Below are 20,825 nucleotides of genomic sequence, written 5' to 3'. Positions count from 1 at the left end.
GGTTAACTAACAATTATTATCGGGACAATTTTTGAAGAAAAACCACCAAAAAGAAGAAAAAAAAAAAAAAACATATTACTATTAACATTAACACACATAAATCATACAAAAACTATTAATAAATTTGACCAAGACACTATTCAATTCAGCCCCACAGGAAACCATGGAACACATAAAGAATTTTTATAATACCATATTAAAGTCTGCACATCCAATAACTACCGTATTACACTTGTTATTCAAGGTATTACCGTTGTTTTTTTATTTTGTAGGCGGGTTCTTATTTCATCAATCCTTTACCACACAGTTTATAACAGTCGTACTATTATTAAGTCTAGATTTCTATTATACTAAAAATATAAGCGGAAGAAAGTTGGTTCAATTAAGATGGTGGTATGATGATACAAAGTCTCCACCATTTAATATAGAAAGTTATAAACAATACCCAGAAACTACAGCAACCACAGTAATCAATCCTATTGATGATAAATTATTTTGGCTGGGTTTATATGCTTCTTTTGGTACGTGGTGTGTTTTAAGTTTTATTTGTTTTTTAAAATTCGAAATATTTTATTTGGTATTAGTTGTAATTGGTATTGTGTTGAATTTTTGGAATTGTTATGGATTTAGAACTTGTTGGAAATTTAATCCAAATTCCACAAACGCTTCTGGTGTGTTTGATGGCATTGTGAATTTGTCCAACACCGTCACAAACATTTTCAGTAGATTTGGTGCTGCTGGAAATGGTATTAGTACTTCAGCCTTTACCACCTTGTTTCAAAGACAATAATTAAATATATTTTTGTGTTAAAGAAGGGAGAAAGGGGGGTGGTGGAGACCTTTTTATATACACTATTTATTGTGATTCCACAACTTCAAACTAATATGTAACTTGTATATTATTAAAACAAAAAAAAAAGCAAAATATATACATATGTAACCATTATTTTTTTTTTTTTTTAATATTAAAAAAAAAAAAAAAAAAAAAAAAAAAAAACAATTATAAATGTATATATAAAGGAGAAGAGATCTAACGTCTTTTATAAATACACGGTTTTAGTAGCCATTTCCCCTCAGGGGTAGTTTTTCTTTTCTTATCCAAGTCATCTTTAGCGGTTTCGACTTCAATAAACTTTTGTTTTCTTTCCAATTTTTCTTTACGTTCTTGTAAGATCTCATCACTGGGTTTAAAAAATTCAAATTTGGTAAACATTTTGTTGGTGTCATCAGTTGCTTTGTGGAAAAATCCAAATAGTTTCAAACTTTCTCCAAATTCATCACCCTTTGTGTCCCCAAATCTGGATTTAATTTCAGATATCCATAATTCACCACGAGGACACAGTATTCTATATGCTTCTTTAATAAAATCTAAGAAATTTGTACTCATCAAGGATAGACAAAATATGACAATACTACACGAACCATCAGGTAAGGGAACATTTCTAATATCCGCAACGGTAATTCTATCATTAATTTTCTTTAAATCAAAACTATGTACTTCAATTTGTTTTCTACCATTTTTGTTTTTTTTGTTAAACTTTTTAAAATAGTCTCCAACTTTTAAGGATAAAATGGCCTCGCCACATCCCATATCGGCTATAACCACTTTTTTCCCCTTTTTCCCCTTAGGTTTCTCTTCTATTATACCTGGCAATCCACCTGGTGCGTTGATCGGTCTTTTTGTACCTTTATTTATGATTGTGGAAACAAAGGAATCAACTGGATTTTCAGGCCAAGATTCAACTTGTGATCTAAAGCCTTCGTGATACTCGTCAAATAATTCCGGTTGGTCAGCAATCAAAGTCAAGGCATCATTTGAGTTAATCGTATATAATTTTTCATTAATCCATCTAAACCTTGAACCACTTAGCTTAGCCAACATTTTCTTTTGTAACGGTGTTAATTCCTTTTTTTTTTGCTCATTAAGAGCGTTGCCATTTCTATTGTTATTTAGGTTGGAAGAAGCAGAAGGCTTTCTAACTTTATTAGTTGTTAATGTATTGTTTTTCTGAGTAGCTTCAGAATCTTTATCGATAGAGTTATTGTCATTATTTTCGGTTATTTTGTTGTTAAATTTCTGTTTTTCTGTATACTTTTGTTGTATATCGTTTTTCAAATGTTTGGTAGTATCCTGGTGCTTAATTTCTTTATTATTAGTCTTGACCTTTTTATTCTTCTTAACTTTATCAAAGGCGATCTTATTTGTTTTCAAATCCCAGCCATCAACCTTGAACAATGACATATTTCGTATTTGATAATGAAGAATGGTATTACTGTTGCTTTTAATAGTACAAGTAAGGTTTTAACTTTTTTTTTTTTTTTTTTTTTAAGCTTTAATGTTCAATTTCATGTAATAATAAGAGAATTGTTGATAATGTCAGTAATCGAGCAATTAATATTTAAATTTGGGAAAAAAAGAAAAAAAAAAAAAAAAGAAAAAAAAAAAAAAGAAAAAAAAAGAAACGATTGATTATTTTTCAACGATGATAAAAAAGTAAATCAATATTCACAATGTAACTCAACTGTGCACAAGTCCGACAAGTCCGACAAGTCCGACAAGTCCGACAAGTCCGACAAGTCCGACAAGTCCGACAAGTCACTTTTTCCTTTTCTAGATTTTTTTAATATCTTCCACTTTCTTAGCAACGCAGACGAACTCGTAGAACACTTATTCATTACATATTTCAAACATGCAATAAACAATCTGGTGGAACAATAAAGATTGTCTTGATCTTCTACTTCTAACTTTTCTAACTTCAAAATCTCTAAATAAAACTCATTTGATAGCTTGAATGAAACAAAACTACACCCCAAAACAATGCTATTCAAACACTTTTCTTCTAAATATTTCAAAAGTTTGCATAAGTTCAATAAAGTTACCTCATATGCCTCAATCGCCCTATTACCCTTCATTAATATGATAGGGTTTTCATCACATAATTCTTTATAAATCAAAATGGCTAAAGTAGCCTTCCTATCTGCTACTTTGATCGAATCGTGCATATTGTCTATATCTTCATCATTATCACCAACATCCCCTTTTTGAGCAAAAAAATCCCAGCGTACTATTTTGTTTAAAAACTTTGATAGATTAGGTTCACAGTACTGTAAATTAATTAAAGAAACGGTTGCTTCTGTAAAACTGATTTCTATAAGTTTGTTGAGTATTTTTTTTTTATAAGAAGAAATTAACTTTTTTGAATTATCAAAATTCTTATTATGTCTCAACAACACAAGACCACCGTCATCGACACAGTGGGTTCTCTGTTTTTCTACTCCTCCCTCTTCAACGTCACTGATCACTATTACCTCTTTGTCTATAAAAATATCAGAGTTATTATTTATATCTTGATCAAAAGAAAAACTTTGTAACAATGTAGTATTAAACTCGTCATCTATAATATCATGCAAATTCCCATCCTTGCCCCCATAATCGTTATCAGATAGAAGCTGAACACCAACTTCAAATTCATGTTGTAATAAATAGTCTTCAAACTTATTCCCCAAACGTAAATTGTCAGCACTAACATGTGCTCTTTCCTCATCTTTATATTCATTATTAATGCCACTTTTGTTGATCAATGCAGTACTATAATGCGTGGAGTTTGGTAAACGCCATATATCTGATTCCAAAAGTGAGGTCAAACAAGTATAACAATTTTTTTTGAATTCAAATTCTTCTCTTATACTCCACAGTATTTCCATATCACAAGCAACCATTTCCATTTGCGTAGAATTTTTTTTAGTTTGAAAAACAGTATTATCGTAATTGTAGAAATGTAAATATCCCTTTATTTTCAATTTAAACCCAATAATTAAATCAATATTTTCATTCCCGCCATGTATTTTATACAAGTCTATACTAAGCTTACATGTTATTGTAGCTGTATCATCATCTATATTTACTAATATAGCATTATCGTTCATGTATCTGTAGCCTATACATGTTCCCAGAATAGTAAACCATTTAATGGGTCTATTACTTATGAATAAGATATCTTTGATATCATTATGAAATTTGTTATCAGAGTGCGTAATTATTTTCCGAAATAAACCATCTTGGTCCTGGTTAGTGCCTTTGTGGTTAATAGAACTGTTAGAACTTACTTGCTTAGAGGATTTAATTAGCTCAGAAGATGTTTTCAAGTTTCTAATGTAAGAATCCATATAACGTTTTAAATAGTCATACCTCCCATATGTCAATTCTTTATATTTCTGTAAAACAGCAATTGTATGTAATTTGTACTTATAAAGAATGGAAATGGGTAATTTTATTTCATAATCACAACTATATTCCGCCGACCAGATAAATGTAAACGGATAATAAAATGGAATATGTTTGTGGTTGGAAGTCGATGTGCTAGTATTTGTGCTTTCAATGGTAAAACAGGTAATTAAGTAGTCGTATGAATTATCTTGAGTTATCTCAGCCGCCGCATGGGAAGGATTAGTAGTATCAACAGTAGTATTAGTGACCAAATCGAGTCTATCCATTAAAAGATATATATATGTGCATATATAAACCGTTCTTAGTCGAGCTTAGGCTATTATGAAATTATAACGTTTTCATATTATTTATTTATTTATTTTTTAATTTGTTTTAGAAAAAAAAAAAAAAAAAAAAAAAAAAAAAATAAATAAATAAATAAATTAAATTAAAAAAAAAAAAAAAAAAGCTCTTGGATCACCACGCAGGCATTTTAGTCGGTTATGTCCGAAGAAAGCTTTTCCTTATCTGTTTGCTTTGTTTTGCTGTAACAAAAACATTAATAATTATAAAGACATTTGCTTGGATTGATATTTAAAACAGATGAATTATTCAATTTGTTCAAGTTTTTATTTTTTTACTTTTTATTTTTACACTTTCAAAACACACGATAGGTGTAAAAAAAAATAACAGACTTCCAAGGAAAGAGAAAACAAAATGCCACCAATTACCTGCCATATATTAGACTCTACTATCGGGAAACCGGCATCCAATGTATTATGCTGTTTATATAAAGTAGATATTATAGAACCAAATGAAACCAACGGGAACTTACAAGAAGGCGAACTTCTATTCAAAGATAATGCCAGATTAATTGCTATGGCACGCACTAACAACGATGGACGTGTACAAAATTGGAATTTTAACCCTAAAGACAATCAAGAATGGTTGAACGAAAACGTCGGAGAGATTGTATTTGATAAATCATCTGGAATCAAATGGAACAGTGTCAAAGATGGGAATTATAAAATTAGATTTTTTGTTAAAGAGTACTTTAACAGGCAAAAGCCTGGTAATAGTGGCGATGTAAGTGAAATTAACGGATTTTATTCCTTTGTTGATATAAATTTTATGATTAAAGATCCATCTCAACATTATCATATACCTTTGTTGTTGACCAACTTTGGCTACACTACTTATAGGGGTAGTTGAGCAATGGGTAATTAAGGATTAAAACATCGAGTGATGCGATAACCGAAACAACCAGTTGTGAGAAAAAAGAAGGGAAGTAAAGTTTTTTTTTTTCTCTTTTCCCAGCATTAGCATTGTTATAAACATTTATATGTGTATATATATATATATATGGTAATATAAATGACAAGGTTTTTATTTACTTTTGATAGTAGTATAGGTTGAATTAGCCTATATTCTCGAGTGAATTTGTTTGTAAGATATTTTTGATTTTCCTTTCCGAGTTGATTGGGCTTCCAGTAAATGGGAAATTCCACTAAATATTTTTAAACGTGACTTTTGCTTACGGTTTTTCTTTTTTTTATTGTTAGAAAAAAACACATGATCAATTTTTTTTTTTTTTTTTTTTTTTTTTTTTTCTTTCTTTTTGGAAATTAATTTAAAGATGATTTTGACGTAATCGAGTCTTTGATTTCTTAGTCAAGTTTTCTTTTTTTCTTTTCTTAACTAAAAAAAAAAAAACCCTCTGTTAAATCGTCAACTTTTACACAAAATGCTCTGTGAAATATACTCTTGTCGTTCTCCTTTCTTTTTTAGTCCATTCCAATCTATTATTTCCTATCATTTTCATAATAATAATCACCCACCTTATTAATAATATATCTACATTCTCTTTATATAAACGAAAATCCTGTGAATTCTAAATTCGTTTTATTTTATTTTATTTTATTTTATTTTTTAATAAGAAAAAGAAAAGAAATTGTAAACGTTTTTTTTTTTTCCTTTTTTTTTTGTTTTTTTTTTGTTTTTGTTTTTCAAAAAAAAACGTTTATATAGGATTTTATATCAATTTAATTAACTTTCCCACTCTCCTTCTTTCAATTTGGTGTTACCATTTATAGAACCCTGATCAGCTATATTTTCTAAGCGTTAAATCTAATACTCAATAACAGTTATAAAACATTCAAAAAAAAAAAAAAAAAAGAAAAAAAAAAAGAAAATAAAAAGTCTATTTATATTAGTATAAATATACATATAAAATGGGTTACACTTTAAGGCAAAAGTTAGATATCTGCCTCATGGCAGAAGAGCATCCCAAATGGACCCAAAAGGATTTAGCAAGATGGTGCCAACAAACCTATCAAACAGTTAAGAAGCCTTCACAAACCACAATAAGCAGAATTTTAGCGAATAAAGACGAACTAGTTGCCAAGAGTAACGCCATCTTGGCTGCAAACGCAACTGCAGCTCAAAATATAGCAAATAACAACCATAACATGATTAATACTCGCAATAATTCTGCCAATTTCGCCACCAACACCGGTACTAGCATTGGCGCTACTACTAATACCACTACTACCAAAGTTGCAGCCACTAGTAATGGTGCTGCAAAAACGTTCTCCAAAAACATTAAAAAGACATCCTCATCATCTATAACAAAAAAAAAAATCAGAAAGAGACGATTATCGAACTTACTACTACGTAAAGTACTAAGAGAATGGATTAATCAGAGTGTATGGAGCCATATACCTGTAACTGCACCTGTTTTACAGGATACAGCCAGTTCTATATGGCAAAAGATCCCCAATGAATTTAGAGATGGCAACGGTAGTTTTAGCTACAAGTGGTGTGCAATGTTTCTATCCAAATTCAATTTAGACATTACAAAATTATCCAAACAATTAATCAAACCCAGTAAAATATGGTCCTTTGAAGAGAGGCACCTGTTAAAGCAATATTTGAAAGAGATACCTTGTCAGGATTTATTTACTCTGGGTGAAACCTGTTTGGCCTATAATTTACCATTGGACATGTCATATTTTGAAATTAGCAAGATTAAGAGGCAAATCGACTGTATTACGGTTATGCTATGCAGCAATGTCGATGGAAGTGAAAAGTTAGATCCTTTGATAATCGGTAAGTTTAAAAACTACCAATGTTTTTTGGATGAATTCCCCGATTATCACAATAACAAACATATCAATATCAAGCATAATCCCACGACTGATTCCTTGGCTAAAAAAGTTGCCAAAAGGTATGGCGTTTCATACAGTTCCAATAGACAAAGTTTTTTAACTAGCATCATGTTTTCTGATTGGTTATTAGCATGGGACAAAAACTTGCAAAAAAATAAAAGAAAAATATTTGTGCTTTTAGATGACTCGTGCGCTCACAGAGTAATTGGTTTAAAATTGAAAAGCATTACCTTGATATTTACTAGTTGTAATAATAAATTTTTACCCTTTAATTGGGGTGTACTGGATGAATTTAAAACAAGATATAGAGTGCAACAATACGAGGCCCTAATTAAGCTGCAGTCATTACTATCAGCTGGACAAAACCATACTCCAACAGAACAATTAACTTCCAATGGCAATGTAATTTTAACCAGTGAACAATCAAAGATAACAATCTGCAATGCATTCAAACTAATTAAAAAATCATGGCAAACCATTCCTGCGGAAACCATTAAAATCAATTGGAGATCCAGTGGTGTTTTACCACCTGAATATATACTACTGAAGGGGAATGTTAGCATGGCTTTAAAAAAGAATGAGCTGTTGGAAAGGGCTTTAAATGATTTATCTGATAAATTATCCGTGTGGAAAAAGTGGGATTATGATATTCTATTAGATTTAAATATTGAAAATAAAATATCCAATTATTTGAGTCTAAATGAAGTCATTCAAAGTTGTATTGTAGATGAATGGGAACCAGAAAGGAAATTTGTTGATGTGGATGAGTTTATTGACAGTGATCTGGCTCTTGGAGCTTTAGACCAAGAATTACAAGAGATAATATCTGGCGTTACTTGCTCTCCTAATTCAAATATGACTGTTGCTGCCATTGCAACAACTGCTACAAAGGCAAATCGCATAAATGATAACACAGTTAGAAGACTAATAGATAATACAGAGTTTAATAATATTGTAAGTAAAGACCCAGTTCAAACTAGTACTAATAACAAAACAGACAATAGAGCTTATCCTCATAATTATGGTATAGAAAATGGTGATGATGAAGATGATAATGATGATGATGAAGATGATGATGATGAAGAGGAGGAGGAGGAGGAAGAAGAAGAAGAAGAAGAAGAAGAAGATGATGATGATGAAGAAGAAGAAGATGAAGAAGAAGAAGAAGATGATGATGATGAAGGTAATGATAATGATGATGGGCGTCAAAACCATAACAATATCAAAGGCGTTCATAAAAAAGCCAAGGATAATTATAACGTTTATAACAACACTCTACAAACTGTTAAAAATAGCGGAATGAGAAAATCCTTATCACAGGAAGTATATGATGCAGCAGTTTCAAATAATCCAGAAAGCTTTGATATAGTTTTTCAACATCAAGAACAACAATTACAAAATTATGAACAGCAACACCAATTAAGACAACAGGAAACAAAGACACAAAAAGAACAACAGATTAGTTCTCAATGTATTCAACAACAACATTCTGAAAATTCACTTGACAAACAATTTCCGGTTAAAAAGCCAAATACTAGTATTAATATTTCTCATAATAATTCAGCATTTTCCAGAAATATAATGGAGAACAACAATAATACCACTGGTCTTAGTAAAGTTAACACGCCGGACATGAACACTAATTCTATTTTACCAAATGTTAGGGTTTCTGCCGAACAAATAGATCTCACTTCATTATTAAATGATTATGAAACGAATAGAAACATAGCCAATTCCTTGGTTACCATTTTAAAGCACGCAGAATTTGGCGATTTAAACTTTTCATCAGATACTCTGAAAGAGTTAAAAACTATCTATATACAGCATGTCAAAAGGGTCAGAAAAACTAGAAGTTCATTAGCAAACAAACAAGGTTCATTGCAACCGTCTATGCTACAACATCTACTACAATCACAAGTATCAATAGAAAATGTTGCCAATAACAACAGTTTGTTCGGAACACCAAATAATTTTTCTAGCATTGATAATTCTACAGGATTATCACATACCACCACCTCAATGAGTTCAAGGCAAGCCTCCGAATTTCAAACCCCTACGTTCCCAGATTTTGTGTTTAACAATAATACTAATGATCCAAGTGCTTATTTTAAATCAGGTAGTGCTTTGGATTCTCCTAACTTTTTAGGCGTTGTCAATAACAACAACAATGGCGACAACAACAATAATATCGGCAATAAAACCAAAAATAGTGTATGATATATGGATTGACATCCATATATATGTATTTTTTTTTTTTTTTTTTTTTTTTTTAAACATATATATATATATATGTTTATTATTATTATTATTATATACATTTCACAAACATTAAATGCCCTATTTAGAATACCTAAATGGTTAATCACAAATTTTTGTATTAATTGCTATTATTCAATCTAGTTGAAACATTTGCCCCTTTCCCTTACACTTAAATATTGCTCTGCAACAGACATGGCCTCGTCTTCTACAATATTTAACACACTTAAATCAACCTCATGACTCAAATAATTTCCAGTTAAAACATCGTGTAGAATTTCCTTTAAACCTGGTATTTTCAAATTTGGATTTAATTTACTGATTAAAAGCATTCTGGCCTCATTATCAATCTCATCAAAATCAGTAACGTCTGAATAAACCAACATTTCTTTAACAAATTCAGGCTTATCCAAACTATATTCTATCAACACCTCCCATAGCGACATTATTTTGTCTCGATTATACTTGGTATAACTCCCACCCTCAGCCTTCATCGAACTTGAATGGTCCTTAACAAAAGCTATGGCAGATTTGGGATCTTCGTTTAAGTTATCTAGTAGTAAAATTAACGCTTTTTCCCATTCTCCAAGCTTCGATAGTAAATATATCAGCTCATTAATTTTTGGGGGCTTCGAGCTTTCACAAAGTTTCAAGGCATTCTCAATCTTGTAATTCTTGTGTGATTTCAAAAATTGCAAAAAAGAAGAATCGTGCTCACTTAGACCAACAGTGCCGTGTTTATTCTTGCTGCTCGAATTATTGTACCTAGAATGTTCTGGCACCAAATTATCTGTATATAATTCCACAATTGTATCTTCCACGTTTGCAGTTAACAATGGGTCCAGTTGGGATATTTTTTCTAGTAAACAAAATAGAACTCCACAGGTCTTGGGATCATTTTTCAATTCTTTTATGAAATTATCTATCGGAATCGAGTATCTATTTTCCAAAAAAAGCTTCAAAGGTTTGGCAAAGACTATTTCAATTTCTTCCTGCGTCATTGCTTTGATTCCCATTTCTGATTCATCACAGCTTACTGGTAATAATGCGATATCATGTATTCTATGCGAAAAATTGGCAAAAATATTCTGCTTCAACAAAATATCAAGCGCTTTAACATCCCTTATTGCTAACAGAATATTAGTAGCACTTAGATAGTCCTTTTTTTCCAAATATAGGAAACTAAGATCTTTTTTCAAACAAACTGATAATTTATCCCCCATTTCTAATAAAAAATTTATAACAGTGTCTATGTCATACGTTTTACCATTGGCCCATTTAATAATGTAGTCATGGAAAGCACTATATTCTTTTTCCTCCAAAAAACTTTTTAAAGCTTTAGTATATATACTAGATGCCATACAATATTCATAGGGTATATGAGGTGCTATAATATTAACTTGTCCATGGTCGATAAAAGTATTTATTACCTCTTGCCATTTAGTTAATAGCAATCCCTCCATGGAATGCGGACTGTCTTGTAAACTATTTTCAAAGATGATAACCGAATACTTTAATGCATCCCCCCATAAATCTAAATTATTGGGCCTTCCAGTAACAGCTTTTAACTGTTCTTCAATAACTTTCCATCCAGCCTCAAATCGTCTTCCAGCATCAACACCAAATCCCATTTCCCAGGCTTTAAAATATTTTTTTCTTTCCACGTACCAGTCAAACCTATCCTCAAGTGATAGTTGTTTAGCCACAATAAAATCTGTGCAACTTAAAATATAATATGAAGCCGTTCCCATGGCCCCAATGTACTTTCCTAAATGATAGTCTATTGGATTCAACATTTTATAGTTTTTAATTGGTATTTCAACGGATGATATTTCTTCTCCAGTTGTGAAATCAGCAATTTTTAATTCTGGCGGTGATTCACTGACAACTGATAAATATATTAATTCGTCATTTTTAAAGGAACTAATTCCGGTTACCACCTCATCCTGTGCCAATTCCAATTGAAAATGGTGCTCTAATTCAATTTTTTTATCGGAAACTGTCCTTAAACTAGACGCTGCACTGGAAATAATAGAACCTAACCCACCGTTTCCCGAAACAGATAAAGAACTTTCAGAGTTTCTTAGAAGTTCAACTTTGAAACACCAAATATGATCAACCCAACTGATTATAATTCTATCTGTTTCAGGAAAATGAACACATGGCCAATGCAAATCGGGCCGAACAATATCAGACGAATAGGGAAATGGTATATTAAGAAGCTTCGTTCTTGAGTACGCACTAAAAAATGTAATACCGTTGTCATTCATCCAAAATAAAATATCATCAACCAAATAAATTCCCACTATAGGGCCTGCACCAGACTCAATTGTTATGTCTGTACGCGCACCTAGCCAATTTTTAGTTAACAAGGTTACTTCTCCAGACATACCACCAGCTATTAATTTTTTTGTAACTTCATAATTATGATCAAGTACTACAAAGTTCATTGGTCTTTTAAAGTCATAAGCGACAAGGGATGTAGGGTTTTCTAAGGACCCAACAATAATTGTTCCATCGATAGAAGCTGTAGCAAAATATTCACCCTCTGTAAAAATATTCATAATAGGACCTCTATGACACTTAAATGTTCTTATGGGCTCAAAGGTGCCTGGTTTCATTAAATGCAAAACACCTGCATTTGTACCAAACGCAAATAAATTTTCGTGAAATAAACAAGATGAGATTGTATCTCTTTTTAAAATAGTTTCTGGAAGTTTTTTTATTCTTGAATATTTCATAATAGGTGGTTCATTATCCTCTTCCTCTTCCTCTTCCTCTTCCTCTTCCTCTTCCTCTTCCTCTTCCTCATCACTATCTTCATCACTATCCTCTACCTTCTCCTCAGCATCACTACTATCCTCCTTTTCCTTTGAAGTATCGTCGTTTTTATCACTTTTTTCTATTCCCATTTTTTCCTGATTATTCTTTTCTTCATCAGCATTTCCTCCCATCTCTTTAGAACCTAATTGATCTTTTTTATCTGCTACTTTCCCCCCAAACAATTCACCTTCGTCCTTTTTAACATTACCATTACTATTCTGATAAATATTATTGGTATCAGTTTTTTGATTTAATAATGCTAAAGGATTGGTTTTTTTTTCCTCTAATGTTGTTTCAAGTCTCATACCATTGTCTTTAGTTGCTTTTAATGGGGATTGTTTTTTTTCGGTATATCCCTCTGACATATTAACTTAACACAGCGTTATTATTTTCATTAATTGGTTTTTGGTTATGTATTTGCGCCCTCATTGCATACAATTTTATTGAATACAAAAAAAAAAAAAAAACAAACAGAAATTCAAAGAGAAGGTTTGGCAATTAGGACCCCTTTTTTTAATGCAGCAGCAAAAGGCTTGGAAACAAAACAAAAAAAAAAAAAAAAAAAAAAATTTTTTTTTCAAGCGCGTGTCACGTTTTTATCTATTTTGTCCGTTATCCGGATAATTCGCAAGCCGTAAAGCGGACTTTTTTTTTTTTTTTTTTTTTTTTTATGCCATTTTTATCACGTAATATTATTCAACATATACATGAAGGATTTGCTAAAATGAAAAACTTCATAACAAATGAATGCTTATACTATATAACTAAAAATATAGCTTTGCATATCATTACTTTTTGATAGTAACAAGGTTAAAGTATATATTACTAGACTGACTAACAATCCATTAAATTACTTATATACCACTATCTCTGGATTTCCAAAGAAAAAAAAAAAAAAAAAAAGGTTACTTTTATTTGATACATTCCATGCCTAGAGCCAGAAAAGGTACATTAATTCAGTGTGACCCATCAGTCAGGGCTTTAATTTCGCAAATTGATACAAATAGAGATCATGATATAATACTGGAAGAATTAGATGATTCTCATTTATTGGTTAATCCTGAAAGTGTTGAATATATAAAGTCTGAATTAGATAGAATACTTTCCAAAAATATTTATAATCCAATGGACGAAGAAGAAAATGCTAAAAGCAAATAAATCAACCGTACGTTGGTTTTAAGGTTACAATCAAAGAATGTGAAATATGACACATACTCTCCCTATATATATGTTAGTTCACAATGCATATTTTTTTTTTTTTTTTATAAAAAAAACGACAAATTAAAATAGTTTACACAATTAATCAAGTAAAATGTCTAATTAAATTTGCACCTGTCTATGTACTTTTCAATTTTTGAATAATGTTGGTGAGATATTCATTAAATACATCAACGTACATTAAATCTGCAACCTCTTTTTCTGAAAAACCAACAGTAACCGCTGATGATGATGAGGATAATAGTGTTGTTAAACTGTTATAATAAACATTATATGACTCGACAATGTATTCTTGAATAGCATCTAATAGATGATTCGTGATTGACTGATCAATAATAAACATTTTAATCTGTTTATATATCTTTTGAAATCCATCCTCTAGATTCAGTATTAGTTTAGCTTCCCTCTCATTTAATTTCCCATTTTCTAAATGTGTAAAACAATCTCCTATCAAGCTTTTACCGCAAGTTTCAGTGAAAATATTAACGGCGTTACGTAACTCAGTCATCAACTCAGTTCTAGCATCTATCATATTATTAACCACCTTGGGAACAGAGTCACGAGCTAAAGAGAATAGTGAAATTGTACTAGATTTTCTACCGCCATCGATAACACTTGAGCTATTGTTAACCATGTTATGACCCTCGGAGCTGCTGTTGCGATTATCAATGTTATTCATGTTTTGACGCGTTATTGTATTCCAAAAAGCACCCAATGTTGTGAAATCTAAATAAACTTCGTTACTGATATATTGTATATCAAAACACTCTATTTGGTCCCTTAAAAATAGTAAATTAGACAGATACGCTAATATAATGTCAATATTGTTATTTCTATTTATACTAATCTCAAAAGCTGTTTTTAAAGAAGTGATACAATCGTGAAGGATATGGTGAGCTAAATCATCAAATATAGAAGAGCTGACCATTTGGTATATTTTAGATAATAATGCCAGTGCTTTAATCATTGGCTTGTAATATCTTGTTAAAATAATATCGGGATTGGTCTCGTGATCTTCTTTGTCATCAACATTCCCCGCCTTTATATTCATTGATATCTTACAACTATCTAAGAATTGTTGAACCATTTCGTCCTTATCTAACTCCTTATTGTTTGCAATAATAAATTCATTTAAAGAGGGTTTGTAATTAATAACATTGGTTTCTACGTATAGCTGTGCTTTGAACACCAATCTGCTTTGTACGTCTCGCAAAATGGGCTCAAATAATTTATTTAGTTTGATCTGAGAAAATTGTAATTCATACTCCATAGAACCTTCTTCAAATTCATAATATTTGTTTAGCAAAGAAATACAATCACATAAAATTGGAATACTATTTTCTCTTAACACCCTTATTCTAAAAGAATCGTAAAAAGGTTCGCATAGAGTCTCAAACCAATTATTAACAATGTCAGTTTTTGATGGGAAATCCGGGAAAAATTTATTGAAAAGCACAAATTCCTTTTCGAAAATTGAACTAAAATAGAGTACATTATCTTGAATAAACTTAACCAAAGTATTGCTATTTTTATCGTTCACTATAATCTCGTCTAGTTGCAGCCAGATCAAAGGATGTAGTAATTTATATCTGGCGTTTTGGAAATTTGTGTAACAACTTTTCAAAAAGTCCTTCTCAAGTTCCCTACAATAATACTGTTCATTATTTAACGCTTTGATACAGTCGGTTAGCAACCCAATGATTTCGTAATATATTGACGAATAATTCGCCTGTGAAAATTTATTATACAACAAAATTTCTTTACTACTTTTGGAAACCTGCAAGTTTTTGGTGTCTGAGATATTTCCTAATTTTATTGTAACGTCTTCGACTATACCTTTCAATAAAACTGAATTTAAATATTTGGTAATCAATTCACAAACTTTATTTAAACTTTGTTTAAATTTAAACTTGTACGAATCATAACTTTTAAATTCAGTATGGTTTTGTAGGAACACAATTGAATTGATGATGGTGTTTAAAATTTCTTCGATTTTATCTTTTCTCCTATTGACAAATTTAAAGTTGAAAGTAACCAATTTTTTGTTAACATATTGCAAATTTTCAAACATTTTCAAATAGTCAGAGACTAAATTTTTTTCTAATGTCAAATTTTCAAATTGTTCATACAACACACCAACCTTTTGATAAAAATTGTCATGCTGGATATCCAATTTGTCTAATTTTTCAGCTAATCCTGAAAAACTGTTGTTGATTGAATTGACTTGCTCATTAATGACGTTATATTCATTAACATTTTTGGAATTCAGATTATCAATGAAGCTTTCAATCAGATTGACATATTCATTAGATCTTCCACTGGTATCGTCTTCTAATTCTGCTTGCAATTGGAATTCCTCCTCAAACAAATTCTTGTTATTGTTGGTATTTGGCAAGAGAGTTTGTAACAGTTTTAATTTTTCTTTAAATAGAGAAAGGTTTTTTGGGGATCCAATAGCTGGAACTTTATACGATGGATGTAATAAATCGTCCTCTTTTAAATTTTGAGAGGTGGCTATATTTGAAACTATAGATTGGCTTCTTACCCTTCCACTGGTGACTGATTTCATATTCGATTTATTATATATATATATATGTGTGTGTGTGTATGTATATTAGAAGTAATTAAAACTTGTTCAAGGATTAATAGTTTATACATAGAACTTAGGTTTATATCGTCAGGTATTGGTAGATATTTTATGAAATGATGTACGCACACGTTTTTTTTTTATTTATTTTTTCATGAAGGAAAACAAATCTGTATGCAATAAAAGTATCCGAAAGCCGAGATAAAGATTGAATACTTTTTTCCTGATTTGTCCGAGTTCAGATTTGTATGTGATGAATGAGGAAGAAAAGTTGACTTCAACGGCTATAAAAGAACCAAGGATTGTAAAACCTTCTTTATTTATGCTCTTCCAAATATTCATTCCAGATTTTTATCAACAAGACTAACCAACTATGAAATACTCCTGATAAAAGATGTATCTTCCGTAATTTTTCAAAAAGTTTGGTTTGGTTTGGTTTGGTTTATTTATTTATTTATGTATTTTATTTTTATCTATGTGTTTATTTATTTAATTAATTTTTTTTTTTTTTTTTTTTTTTTTTTTGCTTGACAATTTCTACTAATTTTTGGATCCTTGCTCTCACCTTTCCAATTTAGAAAATTGAGTCTTACCAATTATTTCAAGCTTATACGAAATAAGTAAATTGACCAGAACGTAAATATATATTCATTCTTGAAGAGTGTGTATATATATATATATATAAGCTTAATAATAGCTGACTATTCGACCACAATTATTTATTGTTGACTCTTCTTTTTCTTCGTGGTTTCTAATACGGACGAAAGTTGAAAATACTTTATCCTGTTCTTTATTTTCTCTTAAGGGACAAGCAGAATTATATTCTAAAAGCTCTGTAGGTTCCAAGTTAAAATTGGCATATTTATCCAGATTTTTCGTGTTTTTATTAAAGCAATGCATATTATTATTTTTTTGCTTGTTTGTATGTATATTAATTGTGTTTTTACTTTTCATAATTTTCAACGCTCCTGAAAACGAAACCACTCTTTTCAATTTAGTCTTACACCTTTTTGTTTTACTATATTGAAATTTGTCATCTTCTATGGTATAATTGGTAATATAGTTGTCTCTATATGTGTCAGCTTCACAGCGTTCAGAAGATCTAAAAAAATTTGGTAAAGTGTTTGATTTTTTTTTTGACCCAATATTTCTTATATTTGAATCATTTTTTTGGTTTAATGCTTTTGCCAGTGCGTATTTTAAAGTTAATTTTCTCATGTTAATATCTAATTTATTCCTGCATTTACTCAATTTGCTACGCCATTTATAATTCAATGAATTATGATCTAGCAATTCAGGTGTAAAATTTGGGGTTACTGACACCATTTTTCTATTGCTCCACGATTGGTCCAGTTGGTTGTTAGCTACAGTCATGACAGTATGACCATCAAGTGTATTATATTCATTAATAATGGGAACATAATTTCTTGCAGTTTTTGAGTTGTCACTATCTTGAGATAATAAATTGGATACTTGAGAATTATCTCCAAAATAATGAACACTGTCCTTTTCATCCGTAAAATTTTCTGTCGAAGCAGTATTTGACAAATCATCAGTGGCCTTCAAGTAAGTTAAATATGTGTCAAAGATTGGATCATAATTGTTATGGTTGGTATTATTGTTATTTTTACTAGTAGCAATAGCATTTTGATCTTCTTTGTCATTTTTGTCAGTTGGGCTTGAACAGTCAGAGTTAGCAATAAAAACCAAGTCAGTATTCGCTAGATTTATATCGGTATTTAAAATGTCCGTATTGCTCTTCAATAAAGTTCCCTGTTCTTTAGTATTTGAAAAGCATTTGCTGCCATCAATAGTCTCTTTATCTTTCTCAGTAAATATCAAGGGTAAATTCAAATTGTTGTTTTTGGTTTTATTATAATTATTATTATCTAGTTTTGAACTGTTAGTATTTTTAGCATTTAAACTATTAGAAGAGCATGTTTTTGTTATTTTAAATTTATTGTCATCATCACTATTATTAGCATCTTTGCTCTGTATTAAAATATCATCAGTACTGTTCATTTCAACAATATTTTTTTTGGTTTTCCCAGTAAAGAGGTTTCCTTTGTTGTCGTTGTTAATATTATTATCATTATCATCATCATTATTATTATCGTTATCATTATTAGTATTTGAATTAATATTTTCTAAAAAAATATTATTCCAATAAGTGATTCTGTTTGAGATTTTTTCACTAATTTTTTTAGAGATGTTACTACTTTCTCCGCTACTAGTAGTAAGCAAGGAGCTTTTATTTCTATTATTACCATTACTTAGTTTATCATAGAAATTACTATTGCTATCAATGCTTATAGGTGTATTTAAAATTGGAGTGATTTGATCAGTATTATTAGTATTGTTTTGTGGGTTATTTATATTTAACAGATCATTTTTAATTGAGGATGACACTTTTGTTGAACCACTTAATATTTCGAAACTTTCATCGGTAACACTTGTAACAACATTCGTACTATCATGTCTTTGAACAGTCATGTTTAGTTTTATATCAGGACTTTGTGTGGCTTCATTCTCATCATCTCTAAAATCTTTTATATTAATGATATTATCAGAATTAATCAGCGTAGAAATTGGTTTATTATTACTGTTACCACCATAATTATTGCTAAAAGGAGTATTGTAATGTGCGATGTTATAAGCAAGAGAGTTGGTCGTTGCCATAGTTATACTATTATCTGCTTGCATCAGCCCCGATTTTGGGATGAATAAGCTGTTTTCCCTGATTTTTTTGTTGAATAAAGAAGATTTTGAAAAACAATGTTCATAATCATTTATTTCATTATACTGATTGATAACTTTATTAGATGCTAGTGGATTGTTTATACCATCTCTTCCTTTATATTTTGTCTTTTTACTTTGCCTTTTCATTCTTATTATGTCCATTTTATTAGCTGTATGGTTAATATCTATATTACTATCGTTGTTATTATTCATGAAGATAAGCTTTTTATTTTTTCTGTTTTGATTATCCTTGTTCCACATAATGGTTCTTTTATTATTAATCAGTTGTTGTTAATATAAAGGGCTAAATGGTTGATAGATTTTGAGATTGCACTTTTTTTTTTACTTTTTCAGATATACAAACTGGCTTCAACATTTGGCTTTTTATTGCTATTGTGTTAAGGACACAAGAGATATTGATTTTCTAATATTATTTACAACAGTTAACGATATTTTTTATTTGCTTGCATCATAAAAGACATTAAAAAAAAAAAGAAGAAAAAAAAAATACGAAAATATAATTTTACTAGAGACACAAAAACAAAAAAAAATTGTTATTGCTTATCTACAACAAATATAATTCTCCATATAAGGTTTGGTTCCAACATCACTATCATTATTGACATTTTTATTTATAATTATCCATACTTTTTGGTATATAGATATATATATATATATATATACATGGGTATAACTTTACTTTAAAACTTAAAATATATACTGTATTCTGCTAGTCCTAATTTTTAGCTTACATTTAGTAGCTCCTTAGTTTTTTTTTTTTATTTGGATTGATTTTTTTCTTGTAAAATTTTAGCTTTTTCTTCATCAATGTTAATACCAAATTCTTCTTCCAACCTTTTCTCTAATCTTAATCTTCTTTCTAATCTTTCCTTTTTCATCCTAGCCAGCTCAGCTTGAATTTCGTACCTTTCTTTAGGTATTTTGTTTAGAGTTTCTGGATCAGGCCAAAAACCTGGAACATTTAATTTCTTGTCAGTATCTATACCAACATAATACATGACTGCAACTGGCGATAATAAACAAAATGCAAATCTAAAAATTTCTAATTGGGATCTTGTATATTTAAACGGGAACTTCATTACTGTTGTGTATTGATATGAGTCTTTTGAAAAAAAAAAAAGGTGGTTGATTATTTAGGTTATTTTTTTTTTTCCAGGATAATATATGTATATATATTGAATTGGAGGAGTGAATTAAAAAAGATATAAATAAAGTAGAATTTGGATAAGATGTAAAATGTTTTATATAGATCACACTTTATTTTTATTTTTTTTTTGCCTTTTAGCAAATAATCCCTTTTAAATTATGATGTATAATAGCCGATAATTTGGATTGTTATAGTTTTTAAAGTTGTCCATTGTTCCGTCGGATAAGAAAGAAGATTGTAAAAAGATTGTAAAAATAAATTATTTTGAGTTTGTCTGTTCCGAGAATGAAGTACGAATTGGAGTGGTTAAATCGTTGTACGGACTTGGTAAATAAACAAACAAAAGGTGGTAATAATAATAATAATAATAATGGTATAAGTTGCCAGCGGATATAACAAAGTTATAAAGTATTCCGTTGTTACTCGCACATTGACTTTATTTATTTACCCCGCTGGTCCATCTAAAAATAGAATCACATAATAAAATAAAATGAAAAAAAAAAAAAGATTCAGAAAATACGACAGCCTTTTCTTTGTTTACTTTTGCTTTTTTTTTTCTTTTTTTCTTTTTTTCTTTTTTCTTTTTTCACACGTAAAAAAAATCACACATAACAGCTTTAAAAATATTAACAATAATAACGTAAAAAAAAAAAAACATCT

The 20,825-nt window shown here is 29.9% G+C and overlaps 10 protein-coding genes across 10 annotated transcripts; 4 read left to right on the top strand and 6 right to left on the bottom strand.

Annotated features, from left to right (window-relative positions):
* Window positions 1-163: 163 nt before the first annotated feature.
* TVP23 (Tvp23p) lies at window positions 164-790 on the top strand (the record flags this gene model as incomplete). Its single annotated transcript, XM_046080469.1, has 1 exon — window positions 164-790. One exon carries the CDS (start codon window positions 164-166, stop codon window positions 788-790), a length of 627 nt encoding a protein of 208 aa, XP_045935797.1.
* Window positions 791-1,030: 240 nt separating this feature from the next.
* On the bottom strand, window positions 1,031-2,242 carry RRP8 (25S rRNA (adenine645-N1)-methyltransferase; the record flags this gene model as incomplete). Its single annotated transcript, XM_046080468.1, has 1 exon — window positions 1,031-2,242. The coding sequence occupies one exon, from the start codon at window positions 2,240-2,242 to the stop codon at window positions 1,031-1,033; it is 1,212 nt and encodes a 403-aa protein (XP_045935796.1).
* A 257-nt stretch (window positions 2,243-2,499) lies between these two features.
* SCDLUD_001645 (uncharacterized protein) lies at window positions 2,500-4,494 on the bottom strand (the record flags this gene model as incomplete). Its single annotated transcript, XM_046076853.1, has 1 exon — window positions 2,500-4,494. The coding sequence occupies one exon, from the start codon at window positions 4,492-4,494 to the stop codon at window positions 2,500-2,502; it is 1,995 nt and encodes a 664-aa protein (XP_045935795.1).
* Window positions 4,495-4,924: 430 nt separating this feature from the next.
* SCDLUD_001644 (hydroxyisourate hydrolase) lies at window positions 4,925-5,419 on the top strand (the record flags this gene model as incomplete). The annotated part of the gene is made up of 1 exon (XM_046076852.1): window positions 4,925-5,419. The coding sequence occupies one exon, from the start codon at window positions 4,925-4,927 to the stop codon at window positions 5,417-5,419; it is 495 nt and encodes a 164-aa protein (XP_045935794.1).
* Window positions 5,420-6,438: 1,019 nt separating this feature from the next.
* PDC2 (Pdc2p) lies at window positions 6,439-9,591 on the top strand (the record flags this gene model as incomplete). The annotated part of the gene is made up of 1 exon (XM_046080467.1): window positions 6,439-9,591. One exon carries the CDS (start codon window positions 6,439-6,441, stop codon window positions 9,589-9,591), a length of 3,153 nt encoding a protein of 1,050 aa, XP_045935793.1.
* Window positions 9,592-9,770: 179 nt separating this feature from the next.
* On the bottom strand, window positions 9,771-12,818 carry VPS41 (Vps41p; the record flags this gene model as incomplete). The annotated part of the gene is made up of 1 exon (XM_046080466.1): window positions 9,771-12,818. One exon carries the CDS (start codon window positions 12,816-12,818, stop codon window positions 9,771-9,773), a length of 3,048 nt encoding a protein of 1,015 aa, XP_045935792.1.
* A 562-nt stretch (window positions 12,819-13,380) lies between these two features.
* On the top strand, window positions 13,381-13,611 carry TFB5 (TFIIH complex subunit TFB5; the record flags this gene model as incomplete). Its single annotated transcript, XM_046077010.1, has 1 exon — window positions 13,381-13,611. The coding sequence occupies one exon, from the start codon at window positions 13,381-13,383 to the stop codon at window positions 13,609-13,611; it is 231 nt and encodes a 76-aa protein (XP_045935791.1).
* A 178-nt stretch (window positions 13,612-13,789) lies between these two features.
* On the bottom strand, window positions 13,790-16,240 carry COG3 (Golgi transport complex subunit COG3; the record flags this gene model as incomplete). The annotated part of the gene is made up of 1 exon (XM_046080465.1): window positions 13,790-16,240. The coding sequence occupies one exon, from the start codon at window positions 16,238-16,240 to the stop codon at window positions 13,790-13,792; it is 2,451 nt and encodes an 816-aa protein (XP_045935790.1).
* A 705-nt stretch (window positions 16,241-16,945) lies between these two features.
* On the bottom strand, window positions 16,946-19,258 carry SCDLUD_001639 (uncharacterized protein; the record flags this gene model as incomplete). Its single annotated transcript, XM_046076851.1, has 1 exon — window positions 16,946-19,258. The coding sequence occupies one exon, from the start codon at window positions 19,256-19,258 to the stop codon at window positions 16,946-16,948; it is 2,313 nt and encodes a 770-aa protein (XP_045935789.1).
* Window positions 19,259-19,776: 518 nt separating this feature from the next.
* PET100 (Pet100p) lies at window positions 19,777-20,097 on the bottom strand (the record flags this gene model as incomplete). Its single annotated transcript, XM_046080464.1, has 1 exon — window positions 19,777-20,097. The coding sequence occupies one exon, from the start codon at window positions 20,095-20,097 to the stop codon at window positions 19,777-19,779; it is 321 nt and encodes a 106-aa protein (XP_045935788.1).
* Window positions 20,098-20,825: the final 728 nt, after the last annotated feature.

The sequence above is a fragment of the Saccharomycodes ludwigii genome, chromosome II, assembly GCF_020623625.1.
Source record: "Saccharomycodes ludwigii strain NBRC 1722 chromosome II, whole genome shotgun sequence".
In the NCBI taxonomy this organism is placed as follows: Eukaryota; Fungi; Ascomycota; class Saccharomycetes; order Saccharomycodales; family Saccharomycodaceae; genus Saccharomycodes; species Saccharomycodes ludwigii.
Note: the sequence above shows the minus strand (reverse complement) of the source record. Positions and strands in the feature narration are given on the sequence as shown.